We start from the raw sequence: 25506 nt of genomic DNA on the forward strand, positions 1-25506 counted from the left end.
ATCTCTTCATTGGTTTCCCTCACTCACTTTCTCCCCTCTCCAACCTATCTTCTACCCAGCTGTCAAGGTTATTTTCTTAAGACAGTCTGAACATTTCTAAAAAGCTCCAGTGACTTCCCATTGGTCTTAGGAGCAAATACAAATTTCTGTATTTGACAAATAAAAGCCTTTACAAACTGGCTTTTAACTACCATTTCAGGCTTTATTTCACTCATTATTTTCATTCACTTTGTGTTTAATCACCGTAGTCTACTTATTCTTCCTCAAAGAAATCTTTCCTTATCCTATTTTCATACTTTGGGATTAACTGTCCCTATATATCCAGAACACTGCCCCTTCTCTTTTCCTTTTTAGAATTCCTACCTCAGTTCCACAAGAGGCCTTCCCTGATCCTTTTCCAGTAAACCCCAAAATAGATCAGGAAGAGTTGGACAAAACTAAAAATGACTAAACAACAACTGAGGTAGAGACCTGGGGAGTGGAATTGTATAGATGTCAAAATGATAAGAGTTGACAACTTCTTACTAACTGAGGTCAGGGATTCTGAGAAATTAAGGATGATTCTCAAATTGTGAAGCTGGGTGACTGAAAGAATGGTGGTACCTTCAACAGAAATAGGGAAGTTAGAGGGAGATAGGTTTAAGGAAGGGTGAAGAGATAATAAGTTTGGTTGATCCGATTCTTTTAGAACCTTAAGATCTAGTCTTCTTGGACAATCTTTGTTTTGCCTTTGTATTCTTGATGTATAGCACAGTTCTTGGTACATAGTAAATTCTCAATGAATAAACCCTTGTTGAATTGAATTGAATCAAGGGCACTAGGTGCACATTGTACTACGAAGGATATCTAAGTGGTACAATGGAAAGAGTGCTAGGCAACCCGAGTTTAAATTTGACCTCAGGCCCTAGTTGTAAACCCTGAACAAATCACTTCATCCTGTTTGCCTCAGTTTCCTCATCTTGTAAAAGGAGCTGGAGAAGGAAATGGAAACCACTCCAGGATCTTTGCCAAGAAAACCCCAACTATTGACCAGACACAACTGAAATGACTGAACAACAAATGTACTAGGGACTGTGCTAAGTGATGGAGATAATCATGCAGATTAAGCTTAAAAGTATTTCAGGCAAGCAATACTTAACAGAATGCCACTGCACTTGTCCTCTCTGACCTCAACTTCCTTAACTGTAAAATTGAGGATTTGGACATCTGATGTTCTCTCTAGCTTCAGGTCTATGACCTTATCATCCCAAATGATTCATGACAGAAATATTGGTACACCAACCCCTGGAACAAGTGGATCAACCTTACCATGGGTAAAAAGACTAAATGTTAATGATAAATAACATAGGATTCCCTTAATAGGGAAAATGAAATCACTGGAATAATATTGTTGGAATTTATTTAGTGCTTTAATGTTTACAAAGTACTTTACAAACATTATGTCATCTCATCTTTACACAAATTCTGAGAGGTAGGTGCTATTGTTATTCCCATTTTACAGATAAGATAACTGAGGTAGACAGAAATTAAGTGACTTGCCTAGGGTTTCAGTGGCTAGTAAATGTCTGAGGACACATTCGAATTAGGCTCCTATTCTACCACGCTGTCCACTAAGGAGACTAACAACCTGGGTGGGCATTTCCCCCTGAGTGTCCACAGCTCTCGCATCATGTTTGCAAGGGGAATGATCTATTGTCCTGGAAAGGTAAGAGTTACTGTTAGTGGTCAGTGGTAACCATCCCCTCCCTATCCACACAGATAGGAAGCTTCTTTCTCTGCCCATTCTCTCCCCACAAAATACTTATTCCTCTTCCATTCCTTCCCTCTGCCAAGAATTCCTGCTTACCTACCAATTAAGAAGAAATCTGAGATGACGGTGGGCACCAATAAGACCGTTGAGGATATAATCACTGAACGGAGCCTTTTCCGGGTCCCACCAGTACAAAAATTTCAGCAGATAAATCCCAGAGCTGGGAAGTATGCTTATTCCACGGACAATGTCTTTGAACAGGAGATTTACTTTGGTAAGAAGCCAGACCCTTGTTATTGGGGTGAAGCAGTCCATGAGCCAACTCAAGAGTTCCTAGTTTGTCTCCTCTGTGATCATGAGAATGATTCTACCTTTGGATAACTCCAATTTGGAGGATTCTATCCCATGTTGATGGAATCAGAAGCAATTGGATAGTGATTTCTTTTTGGTCATCCCACTTCCTCATATGAGGGCTAATCTTGTGTATAATATTTTGAATGATATTCCTCCTCTTCCCTTGTCAATGCCTTTCCATTATTTTCTGTTATTTCTGGCCCTTGCCTACCCAGACTCTTCATTCTGCTCCTTAACTGCCCTGGGGTCCCCCATGATTTCCTATTTAAGCCTGCTCTCTTTGGCCCTGCTATGTACTTCTCTCTCCCTCTTCTAACTCCCCCATCAAAATTGGCTCTCAAAGATGTTCTTGGAAAGGTATATTTTTAAACCATCTGGCAATTGTGAACCAGAAAGACTGTCTAAGGGCGTTTGGATATGAACACAGAACTAATCTCATAGATAAAACAGATCATATCCTTATATGCTGATTTCCACTGGGAGTGAGACCTGCACATCCTCATGATCTTTATTGCCATTTCCAATCCCAATTCTTCCTGTAGCTATATCATCCCTAATTATAGACACTTTTAAAGATTCTCCTGAAGTCTTTAGGGCAGCTAGAAACTAGACATGATCACTGAGCCAGGAAAATTGGAAGAGTGAAGGGAGGAGGGGATATGGGGGAGAAAGTGAAAACAGGTCCCACTATGACTGGCTATTTTAATTCTCACTCAGACTTAGTTCACATCATCCATCAGAGTGGAATAAAGGATGATGAGATCGTTTTGGAAAACCTCAACCACTACTGTAAACACTTGCCAAAGGCCTTCCCAAAAGGCCCAGAAGAATGGAATTATGAGCCACAACCTCAAAGAGGTAAGAAGGGAGCCATTTAAAGGTGGGCTGGTGATATTAGAAGCAATACTTCTAGTGATATGGGTGATTTAACTAAAGTCACTGGCCCTAGGCCAGGGCAGCCAAGGGTAGTTAACTTGATTTCTTCCCATCAATACTAAATCATCATCTTCATTAATATTCTATATGAAAGCTTAAAAAATTTTTCAAGTTAACAATGTACCTAATTGAGATAAAACTAACATAATATCTATAAACCAGATTGCTCAAAACCAATCATAAAAGAGGCAGGTCTCATATTAAGTAAAGCATTTATTGGGAAATTGCCATCTTAGTCCTGTATTCTGGTCTTCTCCTTTGGGGGAAAGGATCCCCCTTTCAGTCTTCTTACCTGGGCCACCCTAACCAAAAATACATCTAGGTAGACAAATCTATCTAGAGAGGAATGTGAGGTTGTGAAGAGATAAATCAGGGCAATAACAACTGCCATGATCAAAAAGAATTGCAATTAGTTTGATAAAATGAACTAACTCCCAAAACAACAATATCCCTGGTTTTTGATTTATTTTATAATCCAATTCTCTACTTTTGGGCTTACAGGGACTCAGGACAGTCTTAGGAATACCATCACCCCTTCTTTCCCAAATCATTGTCTTAGACCTATTTTGCCACTGTCCAGAGTTCTTTCAGAGACATCTCAGATTGTGGTAGTAATATAGTTTATATATAGATTTCCACAAGATGTCATAGGCCCAAGAGCAATAACATGAGATAAAATGAAGAAAGGAGAGAACCAAAACAATAATATACACATTCATCACAACTTTGAAGTTAAACAGCAACAATAACATCATATCCATACTATGTATAAAAAATCATAAAAATAAAGATAATGTGGGTATATTTATGTTGAAGACAATATGCATATCTTTTGGGATGGGGGTCAACACTTGGCAAATAATGGAAATTCATAAAGTTGTGTATTGTCTCCTGGGCTTATTTAATTTTGCTTATCTTTCCTATTTTTTTCTCATTTTTTTGTATATTTAATACATGTAATTGTCAAGAGAAGTTTAAATAACTATTTTTTTAAAGTGTTGCTTAATGAATATAAGATTCTCTTCTATATTGTCAGTAGTATTTTTTTGGTTCTCCACTCATGATGAGGTATTGGAGATAAGCCTGAACTCTTAACAGCGTATCAACACAACACAAGATCTGATTCTACCAATCTGCAAAGGCCTTTATAAGGAGCCCAAGGATTTCTGTTGTCTAAGGACCAACCTTAGTAGATTCACTTCTGAGTGGCTCATCCCCAAGTTGCTGACGAAGAGGTGATAAATGTTTTGATCACAGCAACTCTTGAAGACTACCAAGTAATGGAATGGTTGCAGTTGCATCCGGTGGAAGTCAAAAATTATAGAAATATTGGAGAAATATTCAAGTAAAATTATTACTCAGAAGACAGAACATAAAAGACAAGCATGATGCTGACTGATGCAAGTCAGACTCAACCTCCCTCAACTATAAAATGAGTAGATTACACTACTTAAATGTCCCTTCTCTAGGTCTATGATCATACCATGAGTCTATGACCAGGAGAGGAGGTGGACTAATCTTTATAACAAGATAACAGATGGAAAACTTCATATGGATATTTCAGGATATTTAAAAACCAATAATGGAAAATATAGAGGAAAACTTTCAGTGAATTGGATGGAAAGAAAATGAACAAGATTCCCACTAGTTAATGTATGAAGAACATACCTGTGGTAACGTTGTAACAAGCTCTCTGGACTTGCACATATACTTGCAGGTTGAGTTCTCATGGAACCTTGAATTCTAGGAGGTAACCTTATAGATCTGTACTCCTAACACAAGCTCTGGCAAGTCTGTTTTCCATTAATAACTAGGTAATAGCAAAGGCAGTGAGTACAAAAACATTGCCCCAGGACCCAAAAAAACACTACCACCACCAAAAACAACAAAAACATTAGTTAATGTTTATACAGTGGATCCTATGCCCTTGACACTGTAATGAGCACTTTTCAGATATTATATCATTTGATTCTCACAACAATCTTTTGGGGGCTAGGCAGGATAGCATAAGTGCTATTATGATCACCATTTTGTAGATGAAACTCAGACAAACAGAGGTTAAGTGACTTGCCAGGATTATACAACTAATAAATATTTAAGACCACATTTAAACTCAGATCTATCTGATTCCAGAATTAGGTCTCTACCAATGAGCCACCTAGCTGCCTCCTGCTATTTCTCTTTTTATTTATATATTTTTTCAATCTTTTTCCTTCAAAATTTATTTTATTTAAAGAAAAACAGAATAAGAAAAAAGTAAAACAGAAAAGGTATACAAAACAAAATAAAATACAAGAGAACATCTGCCCAGCAGAACATCAGAAAGGATTCAAAATATATAATAACAAATACTAGTTCAAGAAAGTGTGTGTGTGTGTGTGTGTATAAATGATATTCATGAGTGTCCATCTTTTCTTTACTTCCTTGTAAATTATTTTTTGATTCTCTGCTATGCATTTTTTTACCTTATTCTTTTTTTCTCCCTTTTATCCCCCTTAGTATTTCCAAGCAGGCTATAGTTAAGAAAGGATTTTATAAATATACATATGTAGATATATACATACACATACATACATACACATGCATACCTCCACACATAGACACACACTTATTTCCTATCCCTTCCTTACTCTTGGCTTTAATTCTGCTCCTAATTTGTCTTGCTATTACTTAATCTCCCCTCACCCATGGATCCCTCCCTTGTTGTCTTCCCTTACCCTTTGCTTCCCCATGTGCCCATCCCTCTTCCTTTATGTCTTTATAGATTTTGGAGGGTGCTATATCCTTCATGGTATAAATGTAGTGTTGTATATTTAACCAAATTCCTATGTGAGTAGGTTTTCAGAACTTTGAGCCCTCCTCTCTCCTCTAATGTTTCTGTGTCTATTCTTCCTCTATATCTCATATGTATGACATAATTATTATTTTTACCTAAACCCTGCCCCAATCTTTTTTTTGAGCTGTCATGTTGTTGATGTCACTCTTAGGCATATGGTATAAATTTCCCATGTTAAAAACAACCCATAATCTATCTATGTTGAGTTCCTTAAATTGATCTTTGTTATTGGCTGTTATATAATTTTCTACTAAGTTTGGGTTTGGTTGACAGAAAGTTCTGAAAATCTGCAAGTTTATTGAATGTCCATTTCTTCTTGTTTAATATAGAAAATTTTGCTGGATATACTATTTTTGGCTGCAGGCCTAATTCTTTTGATCATCAGTAGATAAGATTCTGCTATTTCTCTCTATGCAACTCTCACACACTTCCCCTTGGGTACATTGTCTCTGCTGATCAGGTTGCTCAGCTGAGCTCCCTGGGTGATGGTCTTTCTTCAGCTTGACTCAATTTCCAAAAGTTTCATTCTCTGAAATAAATTATTGCCTTCTTTAGATGGCTGTATCTTTTTGTGTCTCCCAGGTGTTTGTCTCTGTTCTTTGATAGATGCACTGTCTCCTAAATGTCAAGTAATTACCTTTCAAAGGTACATGACTGATGGGAAGAAGATTTTAGCAGTGATGATATCCATAGGCAGCTTCCAGCTTATGATTTTTTCTATTTTAGAACTCTAAAGAGACAGAAAAAGAGACAGAGACAGAGAGAGAGGAGAGCCAGAGAGACAAGGAGGGAGGGAGGGGAGAAAGAAGAGAGAGAGACAGAGAGACAGAGAGAGAGAAACAGAGAGACAGAGAGAGAGAGAAGAAGAAGAAGAAGAAGAAGAAGAAGAAGAAGAAGAAGAAGAAGAAGAAGAAGAAGAAGAAGAAGAAGAAGAAGAAGAAGAGAGAGAAAGAGAGAGAAAGAGAGGAGAGAGGCAGAGAGACAGAGAGGAGAGAGAGAGAGAGAGAGAGAGAGAGAGAGAGAGAGAGAGAGAGAGAGAGAGAAGAGAGAGGAGAGCCAGAGAGACAAGGAGGGAGGGAGGGGAGAAAGAAGAGAGAGAGACAGAGAGACAGAGAGAGAGAAACAGAGAGACAGAGAGAGAGAAGAGAGGGAGGAAGAGAGAGATACAAATACAGAGAGAGAAAGGAAGAAGGAGAGAGAGAGAGAGAGAGAAGGGAATCCCATGACCTTCTTCTCTCCAGTTTTATTCTACAATTGCTCTGAATACCCAGAAATGTTGCTACTTTGCTTTCCCAGCCAACTGAATTGTTCCCTTCTTGATTCAGAGAATCAAATGAAATTGGGGGAGGGGAGGGAGCTCTTAAAATGAGATGACAGTTACTTCTAAAGTAAGAAGAAATTATTCTGGAGAGCAATTTGGAACTATGCTCAAAGGACTATCAAAATGTACATACCCTTTGATCCAACAACCAAAGAGATCATAAAAAAGGGAAAAGGACCTACATGTGTAAAAATGTTTGTGGCAACTCTTTTTGTGGTGGTAAGAAAAAAAAATGAGTGGATGCCCATCAGCTGGAGAATGGTTGAATAAGTTATGGTATATGAATGTGATGGAATATTACTGTTCTATAAGAAATGATAATCAAGCCGTTTTCAGAAAAGCCTGGAAAGTCTTGAACTGATACTGAGGGAAGTGAAGTGAGCAGACCCAGGAGCACATTGTATACTCTTAACAGCAAGATTATGTTTTGATCAACTATGATCCTTAGCTCTTCTCAACAATACAGTGATCCAAGACAGTATCAGTAGACTTGGGATAGAAAATGCCATCTGCATACAAAAAGAGAACAAATGCTATTATTTTCAATTTTTTTATTTGTTTGCTTTTTTTCTCATAGTTTTTCCCTTTTGTTCTGACTTTTCTTTCACAACACAACTAATATGGAAATATGTTTAGAATGACTGAATATGTATAACCTATACCAGATTGCTTGCTTGTCTTCAGAAGAGGGGAAGGAGGGAGAAAAAAATTGGAACTCAAAATCTTAAAAAAAAAATGAATGTTTCATGTATAATCTATCTTGAATTATTTGCCTTCTCAATGTTGGGGAGTGGAAAGAAAGGAGGGAAGAGATTCTGGAATTCACAGGTTTTTTTAAAAATGAGTGTTTTTAAATGTTTTTGCTTGTAACTGGGGAAAATAAAATACTAAACAAAACCTTTAAAAAGAAAAAATGGATGTTTGATTCATAAAGAAATGTGTGTTAAAAATTAATGTACATCAAACAAAACTAATGCAGACAAGATTAGAAGGGAAGCAATAAACTGGGAAAATATTTTTATAGTCAAAGGTTCTGATAAAAGACTCATTTCCAAAATATTTAGAGAATTGACTTTAATTTATAAGAAATCAAGCCATTCTACAATTGATAAATGGTCAAAGGATATGAACAGACAATTCTCAGATGAAGAAACTGAAAGAAACTATTTCTAGCCATATGAAAAGATGCTCCAAGTCATTATTAATCAGAGAAATGCAAATTAAGACAACTCTGAGATACCACTACACACCTGTCAGACTGGCTAGAATGACAGGGAAAGATAATGCAGAATGTTGGAAGAGATGTGGGAAAACAGGGACACTTACACATTGTTGGTAGAATTGTGAATACATCCAGCCATTCTAGAGAGCAATTTGGAACTATGTTCAAAAAGTTATCAAACTGTGCATACCCTTTGATCCAGCAGTGTTACTACTGGGCTTATGTCCCAAAGAGATTTTAAAGAAGGGAAAGGGGACTGTGTATGTGCAAGAATGTTTGTGGCAGCCCTGTTTGTAGTGGCCAGAAACTGGAAACTGAATAGATGCCCATCAATTGGAGAATGGCTGAATAAATTGTGGTATATGAACATTATGAAATATTACTGTTCTGTAAGAAATGACCAACAGGATGATTTCAGAAAGGCCTGAAGAGACTTACACGAACTGATGCTGAGTAAAACGAGCAGGGCCAGGACATTCTTATATACTTCAACAACAATACTATATAATAATCAGTTCTGATGGACCTGGCCATCTTCAGCAATGAGATGAACCAAATCAGTTCCAATGGATCAGTAATGAACTGAATCAGCTACAACCAGCGAAAGAACTCTGGGAAATGACTATGAACCACTACGTTGAATTCCCAATATCTATATTTTTGCCTGCCTGCATTTTGGATTTTCTTCACAGGCTAATTGTACAATATTTCAGAGTCCGATTCTTTTTGTACAGCAAAATAATGGTTTGGTCATGTATACTTATTGTGTATCTAATTTATACTTTAATATATTTAACATCTACTGGTCATTCTGCCATCTAGGGGAGGGGGTGGGGAGGAGGGGAAAAATTGGAACAAAAGGTTTGGCAATTGTCAATGTTGTAAAATTATCCATACATATAACTTGTAAATAAAAAGCTATGAAATTAAAAAGAAAAGAAAAGAAAAAAATAAAGAAAAAAATTAATGTAAATGTATAATCAGGAAAAAAGGAAATTTAAAAATTAAAACAGCAACAACAATAACAACAAAATGAATGTTGAAAACTATCTTACATGTTATTGGAAAAATAAAATAGTGTTGAAAAAAGTTTTTAAAGTCTTTCAAAAAAAAAGTAAGAGGAAATTTTAAAGTTTCCTTCATCCTTCCTTCCTCGGTTTTTAACTTTTTTTCTTTCTTTTCTTTGTTCTTTTTACTCTGAAATAATATATGCATGTGTAAATATACACATACATATATACATATATATGTTGTGTCAGTGTGTGTATATAAAAAAATGTGTCCATATGTATTTTTTTCCTTTCAATTCAACCATGCATCAGAATCTGATCTTGCATCCTATGAGAAATGCAGAAGCTTTCCCAAGATTCCACAGGCCATTGCAGTTTTAGGACAGGGAAGGGAAGGAGTAGGGAAATCATTGAGAAAGGCCAAACAGTTTCAGGGAAATACAGAAAAGAAGAGATCAGGTCAAGAGGTCGGGTCTTGTTATCTTGCAAGGCCTGCAGAGTCAGAACACTTCTCAGCTCTTTAGAACTGAGTTTTATAACTGATATTCAGAGCTGCTGTGGTAGGCTTAAGATTAAGCAGGGACATGGCCACGCTGGCAGACTATAAATAACTGAGCCATGATTGGTGGACCCTTTTCCCTGTCCAGCTTCCAAGTTGAGAAGGATACAACTTGAATAACAGAATAACTCCTCTTATGCCCTTATTTTCTTCCCCACAAAGAAGGAAGGAAAGAGACTGAACTGGACAAAGCTCTCCAGTTTTTCTAGTCAGAACATAACACTAGCTGCTATTATTTCCAAAGAGCTGAACTGGTCAGTCCTTTATTCTCCCCTTCCTTCTGGTCTGTGTATTCTTCTTATTACTTATCCTAAAATTATACACAAAATATTTTAGTGGCTGATAATCCAACTTGGTGTTTTGAAGTTTATTTTTAGGCAATAAAGATCTGAATAATATAGTTGATTCACTCATTCCTTAGGTCAGAAGCATTTAATCTGGTGTTTGTGATTCCACGGGTCCAAGAACTCGGGTGGGAAAAATTATATCTTTATTTCAAAATACCAGGATTCCTTTATACTTTTATATATTTTATTATATTCATTTAAAATTATTATTCTCGAGAAGGGTATTCACCAGACTTCCAAAAAGTTCCACGATATAAAAAGATTAAAAAGCTCTGCCCTACATTTAGAAGGAGTTTACATGGACTGAGGGCATGAATGTGATTTGATTTGTTGGGATGATTTCCCCCAAAAAATGGGATGACAAAGAGGGATGCACTAGCAGACAATGCTTGACCCTTACTCTCATTTGAATTGGTTCAAAGAGGGAAGGATATATACATACATACAAGCATACGTGTTTGTATGTATGTATATACACATTGTACAAACACATATATACATGATACATATACACTCAATTATATATAGAAATATAACTTCCCCAATAGGGAAATAAGAGGGAAAGGAGATAAGAAAAAAGGAGAGGACAATTATAAAAGGAAGGACAGATTAAGGGAAGCAGTGATGAGAAGCAAAATAGGCATTTGAGGAGGGACAGGATAAAAAGAGAAAGAAGAAAAACAGAAGAATATAATATGGAGAGAAATACACAATAATCATAACTGTGAATGTGAATGGTGTGAGGGATGTAGAAGACCCTTACCCAAAATAGTCTACTCAGAGATCACGCAGTAGAAGGCAAAAAAGTTGTTTATTAAAAACCTCGGATGATGAGCCTTCCCATGACGAGATAAGAAAGAGAAAGCTCCTGGTAGGAGAGCTAAAGAAGTAGTAAAGATACATAAGTAAGAGAGCATTGAGAAGGGGAGGGGGAGGCATCTAATTGGTTGTTGCTATTTGGAGAGATTGGAATGGAAGGTTTCTGTTTCCCCCAAATCTCCTGATTTCTAGGAAACAGAAAATCAGGCCTTCAGCTTAATCAAGCAGATAGTGGTCAAGCTAATGGACTAAATATCAATAAATGTCAAATACTGATAAATGTCATCAACTCAGGTTAAGTACATATGTTTATAGCTGGCCAAGGCTCAAGTAAATATGAGCCTGCACATATTATACAGGTCATAGGGGAAACACAGAAATAATGAAAATAAAATACAGGAAAAGAATTCATACATTCCTATAAGTTCAACTTATCTCTCTATTCCACACAATTGGATAACCTCATCCCTAAAATGGAACTGAATTGTAGAATGGATTAGTTACCAAAATTCAACAATATATTGTTTACAAGAAACACATATGAAATAGAAAGACACACATAGAGTTAAAAGGCTGGAGAAGAATCTATTATGCTTCAGCTAAAGTATAAAAGGTAGGGGTAGCAATAATGAGCTCAGACAAAGCAAAAACAAGAACAGACCTAATTAAAACAGACTGTTAGGGAAACTGCATACATTGTGCTAAAAGGTGGTATAAAGAATGAAATAGTATCAAAAATTTTTACAGCAAGTTTCTTGATAATGGCCTCTTTTCTCTAAAATATAGGGAGCTATGTAAAATTTTTAAAAAATAATAATAGCCATTTCCCAATTGGTAAATGGTAAAAGAATATGAACAGGAAGTTTTCAGAAGAAATCAAAGCTGTCTATAGTTATGGAAAAATGCTCTAAAGTATCATTGATTGGAGAAATGCAAATTAAACAGCTCTGAGATACTCCCTTATAGTTATCCAAAAAATGATAAATGCTATAAGGAATGAGGAAAAATAGGGACACCAATAAATTGTTAGAATTGTGAACTGGTCCAATCATTCTGGAGAACAATTTGAAACCATGCCCAAAGGCATTTGTACATACCGTTTAATCCAGCAATCCCATTATCAGGTTTGCCTCCCAAAGAGATTAAAGAAGAAAGAAAAGTACCTATATGTATAAGAATATGGCAGCTCTTTTTATGATGGCAAAGAATTGGAAGTTGAAGGAATGCCTATAAAATGAGGAGTAGCTGAACAAGTTGTGGTATATTATTGCTATAAAAAATGACAAGGAGGGTGGTTTCAAAAAGAAAGAAAAAATATGGCAAGACCCATATGAACTAATGCAGAATAAAGTGAAAAGAATCAGGATTTCATAGTGCACAGTAACAGCATTTTGTAACGAACATCAACTGTAAAATACCTTTCCACTTTGATCAATATAATGATGCAAGACCATTCCAAAGGACTCATGATGAAAAAAGGCTATCCACCTCCAGAGAGATAACTGATAAACTATTAAGTGCAAATTGAAGTATAATTTTATTGCTTAATTTTTTTTTTTACTTTTTTGTCAATATAGCTAATATGGAGATGTGTTTTGCATGATTTCACTTGAATAATTGATATCATTTTGCTTCTCTTCTCACTTAATGGAAGGTGGGTAGGAGGGAAGAAGAGAATTTAGAACTCAAAATATGAAAAAAATGTTAAAAATAAATAATTGAAAGAAAAAGAAAAATACAACATCCATTCCTATTTAAAAAAACAAAACAAAACTAGAAAGGAGAGACAGACAAGAGAGAAGCCCTGCCTTTCGCCATGATTCTCCCCAAAAAATCACAAACCTGGTGATGCTACCTGTGATAGCTTCCTAAACCAGTTCAAAGTGAAATTGAATAAATAAATAACAAAATAAAGGGGATTTCAATTTGGAATCATCATTTATCTAGTGTATTTAGCAAGCCAGAAGCCCAGGACAAAGAGGAAGAGGAATTTTCTCTCTCTCTCCCTACTGATTGTCACACATGGGGTTATCCTATGATAGTACTCCTATTATAGGTGATATCGTAACTAGTACACATGGTCACTTGTAATACAAAAGATAAGTCTAGTTGCATAAAAAGAATAAAAAAACCTCTCCCTAGTTCTTATGCCCCACCAAGATTTCAAAATTCCTGTAAATTTTACATCCCTAATCAGGACTCTTGATTTCTCTCCTTATGATCTATCAATATACCATATGAGCCTATAGTTCCTTACTACTTAGGGCACTGTGTAATCAAAAGAATATAGTTTATCTTAAGGTTTTGCCAAGGAGAACTCTTGACTACCTTGAATCAGTGTTAGCGACTGCTAGATGCTATCACTTCATTTTAGGGGCAGAAGGAACAAAGATGAAGGGCTAGGCAAAAAAATAATCACATTCCATCTTATTGGGACAGTTTCTAGGCCCACAAGGGGAGCCTTCCGTTGGACAGCTTTGCCCACTCCAGCCAAGGACCTCCTACAATTGAGCCAAGAGACTATTGGCAAGACCAGAAGAGTAAAGAAGGATTTTTCCCAAAAAGTTGAGAAAAATGTGTCCTGGGAGATACAAGTCCTCCGGAAAATGCTGCAAGAATGGAAGAATGCCTGGTTTTTAAGTAAGAGCCTTTAAGAAGAGAATTCCATTTTGTATGCCATATCTCCATAAAGTTTCTGGGGCTGGAGAGATTCCCATGAGGCAAGGTCCCAGAAATATTATACTGCTTCTATTCTCCATCCATAAAAATGAACAAAATTCAGATTTTCTCTTAGGTTTCTAGGGCAGGAACTGTGTCCAGAATATCTCTATATTTCTCAGATTATAACATAGTAATTAACAATGATAACTAACTTTGAGGCTGAGTAAGTGGAGACTGGATAAGGGAGAGGCCCAACTTTTAATTTCTCCACTGTAATGAATTCTGGGTATAGAAACTCCTGTAAAAGCAGATTAGCAATTTATCTTTAGTAATAGGTTTAGAGAGTTGCCTAATATGTATTCAGGGTATTCCAAAAATCGTACAAGAGTTTAAATCTATTAAAACTTTAGACCATACTACCACTTTTGGATCACCCTTTTTAAAAAACCTTCAAGTTTGCAAAATCTTTGCATATATTACCTCATATGATCCCTTAACAACTCAGGTGAGACAGGGACTACAGGATTATGATTATCATTTTACAGATTAGGAAGATGAGGCTCAGATGAGGAAGCTAGGGCACCAAGAAGAGTTCCCTGTGGTCAGATGGCTAGCCACTGGCCTTTGAATTCAGGTCTTCCAGACTCTAAGCCTAGCTATCACTTTATCCAGTAAGCCACAAACTGCAAATAATAGATTCACAATAAATGATCACTAAATGAATAAGAGGAATAATCAACTGCTTTCTAGGGGAATGCCATTAGTGACTTATTTAATTAAAAACCATTCAGCTCCAGGGGTCTTCAAACGTTTTAAATAGGGGGCCAGTTCACTGTCCCTCAGACTGTTGGAAGGCCCGACTATAGTAAAAACAAAAACTTTGTTTTGTGGGCCTTTAAATAAAGAAACTTCATAGCCCTGAGTGAGGGGGAAAAACATCCTCAGCTGCCGCATCTGGCCAACAGGCCGTAGTTTGAGGACCCCTGGAGCCTTAGGCAAAAGAAATTATGGATTTAGAAGGTGGGATTGTAGAAGGCTAAGAGTCAGGAAGATTTAGCTTCCTGAGTTCAAATTTAGCTTCAGAAACTTAACTAGCTGTGTGACTCTGGACTAGGCACTTAACCTTGTTTGCCTCACTTTCCTCATCTGTAAAATAAGCTTAAAAAAAAAAAGTATCTGTTTCAAGGAAAGCCCATATGGTGTCTTGGAGAGTCAAACATAACTGAACAAAGGGTCTGAAATCAGAATGACTCATCTTCTTGAATTTAAATCTGGTCTCAGACACTTACTAGCTATATCACCGTGGGCAAATCATTTTTCCAGTTTTTCATCTGTAAAATGAACCAGAGTAGGAAATGAAAAAGCATTTTTGCCAAGAAAATCCCAAATATGATCACAAAGAATAAGATAGGATTTAAACTGCTCCATAACATGTGCCAATCATCATGCTAAGTACTGAGGATGCAAATAAAATTAAACAAAACAGTTCTTGACCCCAAGGAACTTATTATAATGAGAAGATAATCCATAAAGGGAAGCAGGAAAATAGAAGAGGATAGAAATGGTACACACACAGGAGCAATAGCTGCAGATGATAAGGCGGAAGAGTTCAGGAGAGAGGTGAAACCTGGTGAGGATTCTTCCTAAAATAATGGTCCTGGGAGGGAGTCACCAATCAGAAATGAAGGACCTAAAAAAAAGGGGGTGGGCTTCAGGACAACAATACTGCAAGTGAAGCAGAGTTCTTTCACTAAAAATAAATAAGCGAATTAAATTAATATAGGAGTTTGATATTATCAGTCTGACAGGCAAATACCTGGGATTTGAAGGCAAATCATTTAGTTTAAGTCGAAGTTCTACAAATTACTAACTGTAGGTAAATCATTTAATTTCCTTTTATATACAAAGCGTCCCAAAAGTCTTAGTGTAGTTTCAGGCTTTAATAATTTTCCTTGGATCTTGATCAAGTTTCATTACTTTAAAATGGTGTCACTATAGCTGTCCCTATACTAATGGTTTCTGAGAAAAAACACTGACCCTGAAGTACCAAGAGGACTGGAATAGACCTGCAAGAGGCTGAGAACATCGTTGATGTTCCCAGAGTGCAGTCAACTGAGGAGGCAGTAGGCTATAACAGAAAGCCCCATGAACTAGGGAGTCAGGAAATCTGGGTTCAGGCCCTGTCTCCATCAGAAGACATTTGGTTCACTTGGAACAAACCAATTAACCTTCATATCTCATGTTATTCATATGTACAATTGGTGAGAGAAGAAGCCAACTGGTTAATTTATAAGATTCCTTTGAGCTTAGATATTCTATGATTCTATTATAATGGGGAAGAGAGGAACCAAGAACCAAGGAAGGATTAAGACAGGGCTCAGAAAGGTCAGCATACGATGAATTGAGTCATTAGATTCAAAAAACCTAAAGAACAAAAACTTGTTTTAAAAAGTGTGTGGAGAGAAATTCAGAAAGTGGGTTAAGTAAGGGGCTCAGACAGTTGAAATTTCAGGTATAACCTGAAATTAAGAAATAAACAGAGGAGTCAAAGCAAAAAGAATTTATATTCTCAGAGTCAATGTGAATCCAAAGAGAAAGAGGACCTAGATTGAAATAGGATTAGGAATAAGGTTTTTTAAAAAAGTAAGAATAACTATTCAAAGTATCAGTTTGTAAGTGAAACCTATTTATCATGTTAATTATACTATATAACATAAAAGAATTATGCAATTAAAAGTGGCCAAGTATTATATTGCAATGGAAGCTGAGTGGAAGAGATCATAGGATTAAAATTTTAGAGTGGAAAGGGATTTTAGAAACTATTTGATCCAGTCCCCTTATTTTACAGATGAAAAAAATAAGACCTAGAAAAATAAAAGCACTTCCCCAAAGTCACGTAGTAAATGGCAAAGCCACGATTTAGGACCCAGGCCCCCAACTCTAAATTCAGAACCCTTTCCATTGGATCACTAAAACAAAAACAAAAAAGTCTTCATCACCTAATATTTCCAAGAAGTCTTCTGTCCAATTACTAACTAGGTCCAAATCTGTTTATTTTGTTGAGATCTGAGAAAATTTTCTATGGCCATAGACATACCATAGGAGAGGGGAGAGGAGAAAGACCATGAAGTCCAGGGAAATAATTTGGAAGAAAAACAACCCTTCCTACACATTTTCTAGGTGTTTAAGAATTCCCTATAAATGATGAAAGAAATTGGTCAGGGACATCACAAGGGAAATCACATTTCCCCAGATCACCATCCTTCCTATTCCATCTCCTTTCCTAGAAACTCTACCCCATAAAATGACTTCTCTATAGTGGAGAATTTGCCTCGTTTTAAATGGTTCTTCCTCATGAAAAAAAAAATGACTTTTTGGTAACCTGGGTGTGCGGTAGAACCCAATCTTAACTGAGTAACTTTCTTCTCATTTCCTCTACACCCTCCTCCCTCTACCCCTGTTCATTTTCCCACTTCTATCCCTGATTTCAGCTATCCGGTGGCAAGATGCTACAGTGGAGGGACTGCTACGAAGCTTGAAAAATGTGCAGGATGAGATAAAGATTGAAGCCATCATCACTTGTGCCTCAGCTGCTGTGGAACGACCTCGATTTGAAGTCGTTGTGGAAGATTCAGGTAGAAAGAATCAAAGATTTTGCCCCATGGGGCCTATGAGAAAAGTCTACATTTTTCTCAATGAGAAATAGGGTGGGAAGGAACAAAAACCCAACAGACAGACAAATGGTGACTAATGCATTACCTTTGACTTTAGACAATTTTCCTCTTAACTCTTAATTCTAATTCCATTATTGCTCTTCCCCTGTCTTCACTTTATTTGGATTTTAGTTTTCTCTTTAAAATGAATCACCTTCTAACTGTGAGGTGCCCCAGTCCGACAAATTGGGGAGTTCTCCTGATCACCCTTGTTATATAGATATGCAGACGAATAAAAAATTGAAACAAGTACAAGTATTTAAGGGAATTCTCTCCATCTCTAAATTTCTTGGCCATTTATTAGCTTATAACAGATTGTGTGGTAGAAAAAAGTACAAATGTGCCATCAATTGTCCATGGTTTGAATTTTTTTTTAAATTCAATTCTCTTGCGCCACTCTCCAAGGTCTATAGTATCTTATAGCCACAATAAATAGGATAATATTTACTTGAGGCTGCATTAGATCTAAACATAACTTCCTGACATTCACACAGAGTCATGTCACATTAATTCTGTTAGTTGTCTTCATGTCCATCTTTTCCACAATCAGATAGTCAAAAAGTTCCTTATTAATCCACATTGTTCTCTTTAGGTAGCCCACCCTCCCTTCCTTATAAGAGAATAACTAGCCCTTTGTTGCCAGAATCCTGGGGGAACTTCCCTCTCTTCCCTCAGACAGTGAAGAGATTGATAGTCTGCCTGTCGATGAGATACCAAAGGAACTACAGCCTCTGATCAAGGAAGCACTAACACATAAGAAAGCCAATGTGCGCATGGCAGCAGCTTTGTGTCAGTACGCCATCCGAGCCCATGACAGCCAAGCCCAAAACATCATGCAGGATGCCCTGGCAAAAGGTGAGGGGCTGACATACCATCACCTTTCCTCCAAATCAGCAATACTGAAGGCGGCCTTCGGTCATTCTTCACTTTCCACTCTGGAAAACTTGCTATTGTTTAGGGTTTGCCAGAATCATGCCAGAAGCGATTGTTTCTTCCAGTCTCCCCTGCCTACAGTTCTAATATGTTATTCTCAGATAGTCTCTGGGCTATTAGTCTCATGGTCCAAATAGACCTCTAATCAGAGTGATTATATAGGAGCTCCAATTAAACAGAGCATGACAAGGTTATTAAGCAGAGATATGACAATTTTTTCATATCCTCAAAAGTTAAGTCATGTTATCTGAAGAAAGAGAGAGCTCAGGTAAGGGTCATAGAGGTCAAATGACCCTCAGGGAATTGAGCTATTCTAGACCCTAGAATAGAGGGGGAAGCCTGAAAATCAGGCTTCTTCAAGGAACTTTGACAGAGCAATCATCATCAGGATGCTATTCCTCTCCATTCTCAAAGATCGTAATTCCCAAAAAAGGTGGTAGACAGTAATTGAAGAGGCAAGTGGACTTTGTCCAAAGAATGCAGTTTTTCTTTTTCTTTTTCTTTTTTTTTTTAACTGAGATCTGTCTTTATTATCACTGTTTCCAGTATATATTCCTTTCCTCAGTACCTTTTAAGAAAAATTCCTGTTGAATCAATCAATGAAGCATTTATTGAGTGTCTATTATATGAGAGACATTATGTACCATTTCAATGTTTATTGGATATTGCTCAAAGCATTTAAGATGGGGGAAGAGATGGAGAAGAAATAAGGGTGTGAATGCTCTTTGGAAATCCCTAATTATAGTTGTTTATTCAAGCTATGGGTATACTTTAAGGAGCACTTATTCCTTCTCATCCCTAGCTAAGTCACCTGGGTAGCCCATCTAAAGTGAGAACATGATTTAGGGTTTCAGGGAGTTATAGGGTAGACTTTAGGTGCAATCATCCCAGACAGACAGCCTTAGAATGGTCTCCTTAGAGGCAATCTGGAAATCAGTTCTAACTGCTCCATGGTTTTTCTTCTACCCTTCTTCCAATTCCATCTGACAGGCAACGATGCTGATAGCTGGGCAGCAGCCCAGTGCCTGGCTTTGGACGGGGTTGCTTCTTTTGCTGTGGTGAAGAGAATCCTCTTTCAACTGTTTTACAGAAAAGATAAGGAAACAGAGGAACAAAGTTGTGTCCTATTGAGTCATCTCAGCAATAAGACAGTAGGTGCCCATTCTGGAAGCATACACACAGAGAGAACCAAAACAAAAATAAGATCTTTTACTACTCATATAGCCAAATTATGGTGGGATTGTATATTTTTCTATTAAGCTCTCTTCACAGGAGTAGACTCCACAGTCTATACTAATATCTCATCACTGAAAGGAATCATTCAGAGTCTTCCAAAAACATAAGCATTTTTTACATGCCTGATTATTTATGGTGACTTTGTGAACTGGTATGTCTAGAGCCACAATGACACACACATCAAGGTTTGGACAGAGCCTGGGTTAGAATTTGGGAAAGTTGAGGGTAGTTAATTCTCAAGGCAGGGAAGCTGAGAATAATAGAGCCTTCAGTTTCCCTATGAGAAATCAAATAAAAGGTTCAAAGGTTTGTAGGAAACAGTAGTCGGGATTCTGGAATGTTCACATACTCAAAAAATTGGAAGTAAATTCAAAGTTTCATCTAATCCAGACCCATTTCTGAATGAGAATCCTGTCGACAACATGCCCAACAAGTAGTCATTCAATTTTTATTTGAAAATCTCCTGCAAAGACAACCCATTCATTTTATTTTTGTATAACTCTAATTGTTTGGAAGTTTTTCCTCACATTGACTTTAAACTTGGAAACAACTATCTGTTTCTCCTAGTTCTGTTTTCTGGGTACAAAAAGAATAAAAATAATCTCCTTTTCCACTGAAAGGTGCTTCCAAAACTTAGTCATCAGTCTAAGAGCCCCTGATTTTTTTCTTCTCAAAACTAAACACTCGCTGTTACTTCAATCAAATCTCATAAGACAGGAATTTGAGACTCTTACCCATGTTGGTTGCCATTCTTTGTATAATCTCAAATTTCTCAATGTTTTCTTAAAATATGCTGAACTTAACTGAACACAATGCTCAAAAGTAGAATGTAGCAAGATTGTCATTGCCTCATTCCTTAATATTATGCCTCTCTTAATGCTGCCTAATATTATGTTAGCTTTCTTGATTGCTATAACATACTACTGAGTTCATAGACTATTAAAATCCACTTTTATTTTTTTTTCATAAAAATTGGCATTTAGTTATGCTTCCTTTAGTGCACATGAATTTGATTTTTTTTGAATCTAAGTAAAAGGCTTGGTTTTTATATTTGTTATATTCTCTCCCATTAAGTGTCATCTTAAGTATATTTGGTCCATTTCCTGTCAAGATCTTAAGGTATCCTTCCCAATTTTGTGCCACCAGAAAGTTTGATAAACATGCCATCTATGCATTTATCCAAATATTGATTTTAAAAAACAAACATTAAATAGTTATAGCCAGGAAAAATTTATCTTACCTTCTGAATTATTGTTCTATCCTGAGCCCATAGAGTTGATTTATAGGGATAGAAAGAGACTGGTAGAGCAATGCCTGGTTAACTTATTATATGAGAGGGAGGTTGCCTCTCCCCTAAGTCTTTTTGGGGTTAAAAACCAGACATATTGGGGGTTTAGTTGAAATTTCATTTGCAATGGAGAAGTTACAAGTTAGGATAAAAGGATGCTAATTATATACCTTGTAACTTCTTTTCACTCCCTTTCTTCTTTGCTCTGACCTTGACAAGACAGGAAAACCAATTCCCCTTGCGGTCAAGTTTGAGATAAGTAGTACACATTCTTCCTACAATTGCTTTTCACAGTCTTCCTGTATATCTATTTGGGATTCTATCATTCTACACCAAAAGATCTGAGAAGCATCCAGGAAGAAAGCTAGGATATGGTTGGAGACAAATCTCTCCCTACAGGAATATTTGGTCTAATTGCCTTTTCACTTTTTTTCTATGTCCAAATAACTCTTTGCTTACAGAATACTGTCTCTAACTCTATTAATATAGTAAGAAGTGAATTGAATCCACAGATGGGATGAGGACTCTGAGCTAGATATGGATTGCAATTTTTATATTTTAATATTTTGAGCAATATTTGATTTCATTATCTTTATTAAATTCAGACCCAGTCATCAAGGGACTAATAAAAGCTGCTTCAGCCTACTGCCACTTCATAGGCTAGAAAATAGAAAAGCAATCTTACTGATAAGCTGAGCTTCCACTGTGTATCTATCAGCAGAGATAAGCAGACTCTCAGAAAAGAATTGGCTCATGCATGCATAGGAGATAGTAACTAACAAAGTCTGGACTTGAAGGAAGTTCAGGTATTGATTGCACCTATTTAATTAAATTTCTCCCTAAATAATGAACTCGGCAATAAGCCATGTTTTCATAGGTATAAAGAAGGCAGCATTAAAGCCATATAACCTGTGGGGCCCAAATGAGTATAAGTCTCACATAGCAAAAAAGACAATTACAGATCCCTAGTCCAATCAATTAGACAACTCAGAAGCCACATAAATAGGTTGTCAATTATTCTACTAATCTCTGGACGGTATAAAATAACTAAAAATCCACCAGCTAAAACAAACAAGAATTATATAAAGAAAATTATTTTTAAGAAAAAAAACTTTTTATACAAATCATATTTAAATAATTTTAGAAATATTAATTATTCATGGTTAGGCAGGACCTACCTAATAAAAATGAAACTTTACCTAAATTCAATGCCATCTTAATTAATGTCAAAAAATTACTTTATTGAACTAGAAAATAATATTTGGAAAAATAAAACATCAAGAATATCAAAGGAACTAATGAAAAAAATGTAAAGGAAGGAGGTTTAAACAGTAGCAGACTGTTTAAACAAAATCTTTTCCATCAAAATAGTTAGCCAGAGGTGATGTGTTGTGGTACAAAGAATACTGAACCAGGATCTAGAAAACCTTAGATCCAATCCTACTTTTTTCTACCCTTGGATTATGTGTTTGTGTTATTAACATTATCATTAAGTAGGTGTGGGACCAGGTGATTGACATCATATACAACTGTCCCCAACCTTCAGGTGGTACCCAGAGGCAACTTCTAAGTAGGATATTTAGGACAAAGCTTCTTAAACTGAAAATCTCAACCCCACATAGGATTGTATAACTGAATGTGGGAGTCATGAAATGATGATTTATTATCAGTAAATGTTTGATTTGTATGTCTATTTTATATGCCAAATACTCAGGATCACATAGGAGTTTCTCAGGCAAAAAGGGGTCACTAGTGGAAAAAGTTTAAAAAGTGTTGATTTAAGAAGGAAAGGATGGATTATTGTTCCAGGTACGTTTTAAAATTGGATCATATCTAGTATTTCTTACCAATCTGAGATGTTATAACTATTAAAGTGAAGAAGCAAACATCTCAGAAGCAAAGATTCTGAAATGCTCATGAATTAAGAATATTATTAAGCAAAGCATAAGAGTGAACCTGATCACGAGGGGAAAAAAATATTTTTAATGTCCTGCAAGACAGGAAGAGGATTCATAGTATGGATGAAGATTGCACATGTTTATAGAAAGAAATTGCTTCAGTTGATGGAAGTAAAAGGAAGCAGCTGAAGTGATCATGTGAATTTTTGTAAGCTGCATCAAGTCAGAGGAATTGTGGCAGCAAGGTGGATTCCAACACATGCACAGTCTCATCTGTAGGCATATCAGTATGGTGGGGAAAGAAAAGTATAAAGGAGCATATGGGTAAGAGATAACTCAAATGGGACAGGAACAGCCTCAAAGGACTTGCCTAAAAAGTTCCTACTGGGGCTTGGCTAATGATTGTATTCAGCAGAAGGCTGACTGGGTGTCTTGGTCTTTCTACCTAGGATTGCTCTAACTGGTAAAGTTAAAGGAAGTAGGACCAAAGTTGGCATTTCCTGAAGAACAGCCTTGATGTTCTGCGAGATGCAGAATTGTATGATGTTATGAGTTTGGCTACCTACCACACATAGAGCAAACAGGCCAACACTGTATATGTGTTCCCCTGATTGCTCTCTCACTAGGAATAGATTAAGCATTATTAGTATTACTAAAGTTCTGTCTATTCAGAGGTAAACATTTATACCTCAGAAAACGCAATCACTACAAATCAGGGTTTGATTTTTTGTTTTGTTGATGGTCTAGACTGAAGGAGTGTTAATAATGCATATTAATATAATTCTTGCCTTCTCAATAGTTGACAGGGAGACTATAAAGAAGGGAGAGAATCTGAAACTTAAGAATGCTAAAAATAAAAAAATAAAACTTATGATATAGAAATAAAATAATGCAGATGGATAAATATACTTATTAAAAGTTATTTTAAATTATTTAAGTTATTAAGTAAATTATTAACATATATGTATATATGCACATACATGAACTCCTGGGAAATCTGTTGTTAAATATATACTAGTATAACTTTGTGTTGCTTTATAAACATTGCTTGAGCTTCATAGGAGTACATTAGGAGGCTCAGGGAATGATACCATCATCATAATGGAAGTTTTGGTGACTAGGTGAATAATAATAATAACAATAATAATGATTGGCATATTTATGGCACTTTAAGATTTACAAACCTTAAGGGTGTATAAGTGCTTTAAAGTTTACAAACTTTACATTCACTATCTACAAGATACATTCCATGTATATGTGATCTGAACCCATGTCCCTTGTTGCTCTAAAGTTAATGTATCTGTGCCTAGAGAAAGAGACTGTGATGAACAGATCAGTAATTATTCAGTCCCTAAGAATTCTTCCTGTAAGTTACTCACCACTAACACATCACCTGAGATTCTGGTAGAGGTTATAGATAAGGTATTTACATAAACCATCACTGACTTAGACATTTAAGAAATGGTAACTTAGAACACTGGGGAAGTTATATGTTAATCAATATGAGGAGAAGAGAAGAAGAGAAAAGAAATACTGAATTAGGGTCAAAGAGAAGCCTAGGAGTTTTCTGTTAAAACTGGGTAAACTAGGCCCCTCTTTTGCCCTCTCCAGGCTGGCTGTAAATGGAGAAGCAGGCATTCCACTTTTCCTCTATTAAGAGATAGACATCTCATTTTTCTATGATCCTGATGCTGAATGCTATATTATGGTAGGTCTTTCAAGGTTCCATCATTACTGAAGGGCACAGAGAAACCATTAAACTATATTTTGCATCTCCTCAGAGCATGATACATACCCTCCTTGCTGTGGAACTGAACAGCTGCCAATGGGAAGACAGGATTGTGGCCTGCAGAGCTCTCTCCCGGATCAGTGGAAGGTCTGTCAACCAGGTAAATCCTTTTATTATCCTCGTAAATCCAAGTTTCAATATAAATAAGGTAAACCACACTTATAGCTATTTGCTTCTGTCAAATGCCCACTTTCATTCTACTATGCTTTCCAAAGAGATCATTCTAACTCATACCACTGCTTCCTACCTCTAAGGTTGCCAAAATCAAATTAAAAGAGAGTCATATCAAAATCAGTAAGAATCAGTTAGCTTCAATGACAAATCCCCTACAAAATTCTAAGATACCATCCAAATGTCATCCCTAAACTCCATCCCATAATTCAAAATACATTTATATCTAACCCCCAAATAAAAATCATTTCTGGCCTCGAACATTTGACTGTTCCTTCAGCCCCACTGTCTAAGAATTGTCATTTGAGCAAGTTATTTAATCCTGTCCGCCTCAGTTTCCTCATGTGCAAAATGAGCTAGAAAATATGGCAAACTACTCCAGAATCTTTGCCAAGAAAACCGTCAAAAAAGGTCACAAAGAGTAGGACATGACTGAAAATGAAAAATAATTGGAAAAGTAATTCATGTGTCTTTTCATTCGTAATTTCACCTCTTAGGTACTTCTTCCTACTTATAATTAAATAAATCTGAGTGACTTCCTATAAATATGGCACTACTTGAGTGGAAATTGAATGGAAACAGAGAAAGAACTCTGGGAGACTAAAAACCATTACATTGAATTCCCAATCCCTATATTTTTGCCCACTTGCATTTTTGATTTCC

General features: G+C 36.4%; 1 protein-coding gene across 3 annotated transcripts in view; it reads left to right on the forward strand.

Moving 5' to 3' along the window:
- The window catches only part of HEATR4 (HEAT repeat containing 4), a 95437-nt gene that overhangs the window by 16213 nt on the left and 53718 nt on the right, over nucleotides 1-25506 (forward strand). For 2 of the 3 annotated variants that reach the window (XM_031952557.1, XM_031952556.1), the window contains exons 3-9: nucleotides 1834-2024; nucleotides 2822-2962; nucleotides 13594-13794; nucleotides 17307-17450; nucleotides 18204-18383; nucleotides 19452-19612; nucleotides 24665-24772. In XM_031952557.1, coding sequence (XP_031808417.1) covers nucleotides 1834-2024; nucleotides 2822-2962; nucleotides 13594-13794; nucleotides 17307-17450; nucleotides 18204-18383; nucleotides 19452-19612; nucleotides 24665-24772 — 1126 coding nt within the window. The remainder of the gene's footprint in view (nucleotides 1-1833; nucleotides 2025-2821; nucleotides 2963-13593; nucleotides 13795-17306; nucleotides 17451-18203; nucleotides 18384-19451; nucleotides 19613-24664; nucleotides 24773-25506) is intronic. The other variant, XM_031952559.1, reaches the window with a different exon arrangement.

Source organism: Sarcophilus harrisii, chromosome 2 (genome assembly GCF_902635505.1).
Source record: "Sarcophilus harrisii chromosome 2, mSarHar1.11, whole genome shotgun sequence".
Taxonomy (NCBI): domain Eukaryota; kingdom Metazoa; phylum Chordata; class Mammalia; order Dasyuromorphia; family Dasyuridae; genus Sarcophilus; species Sarcophilus harrisii.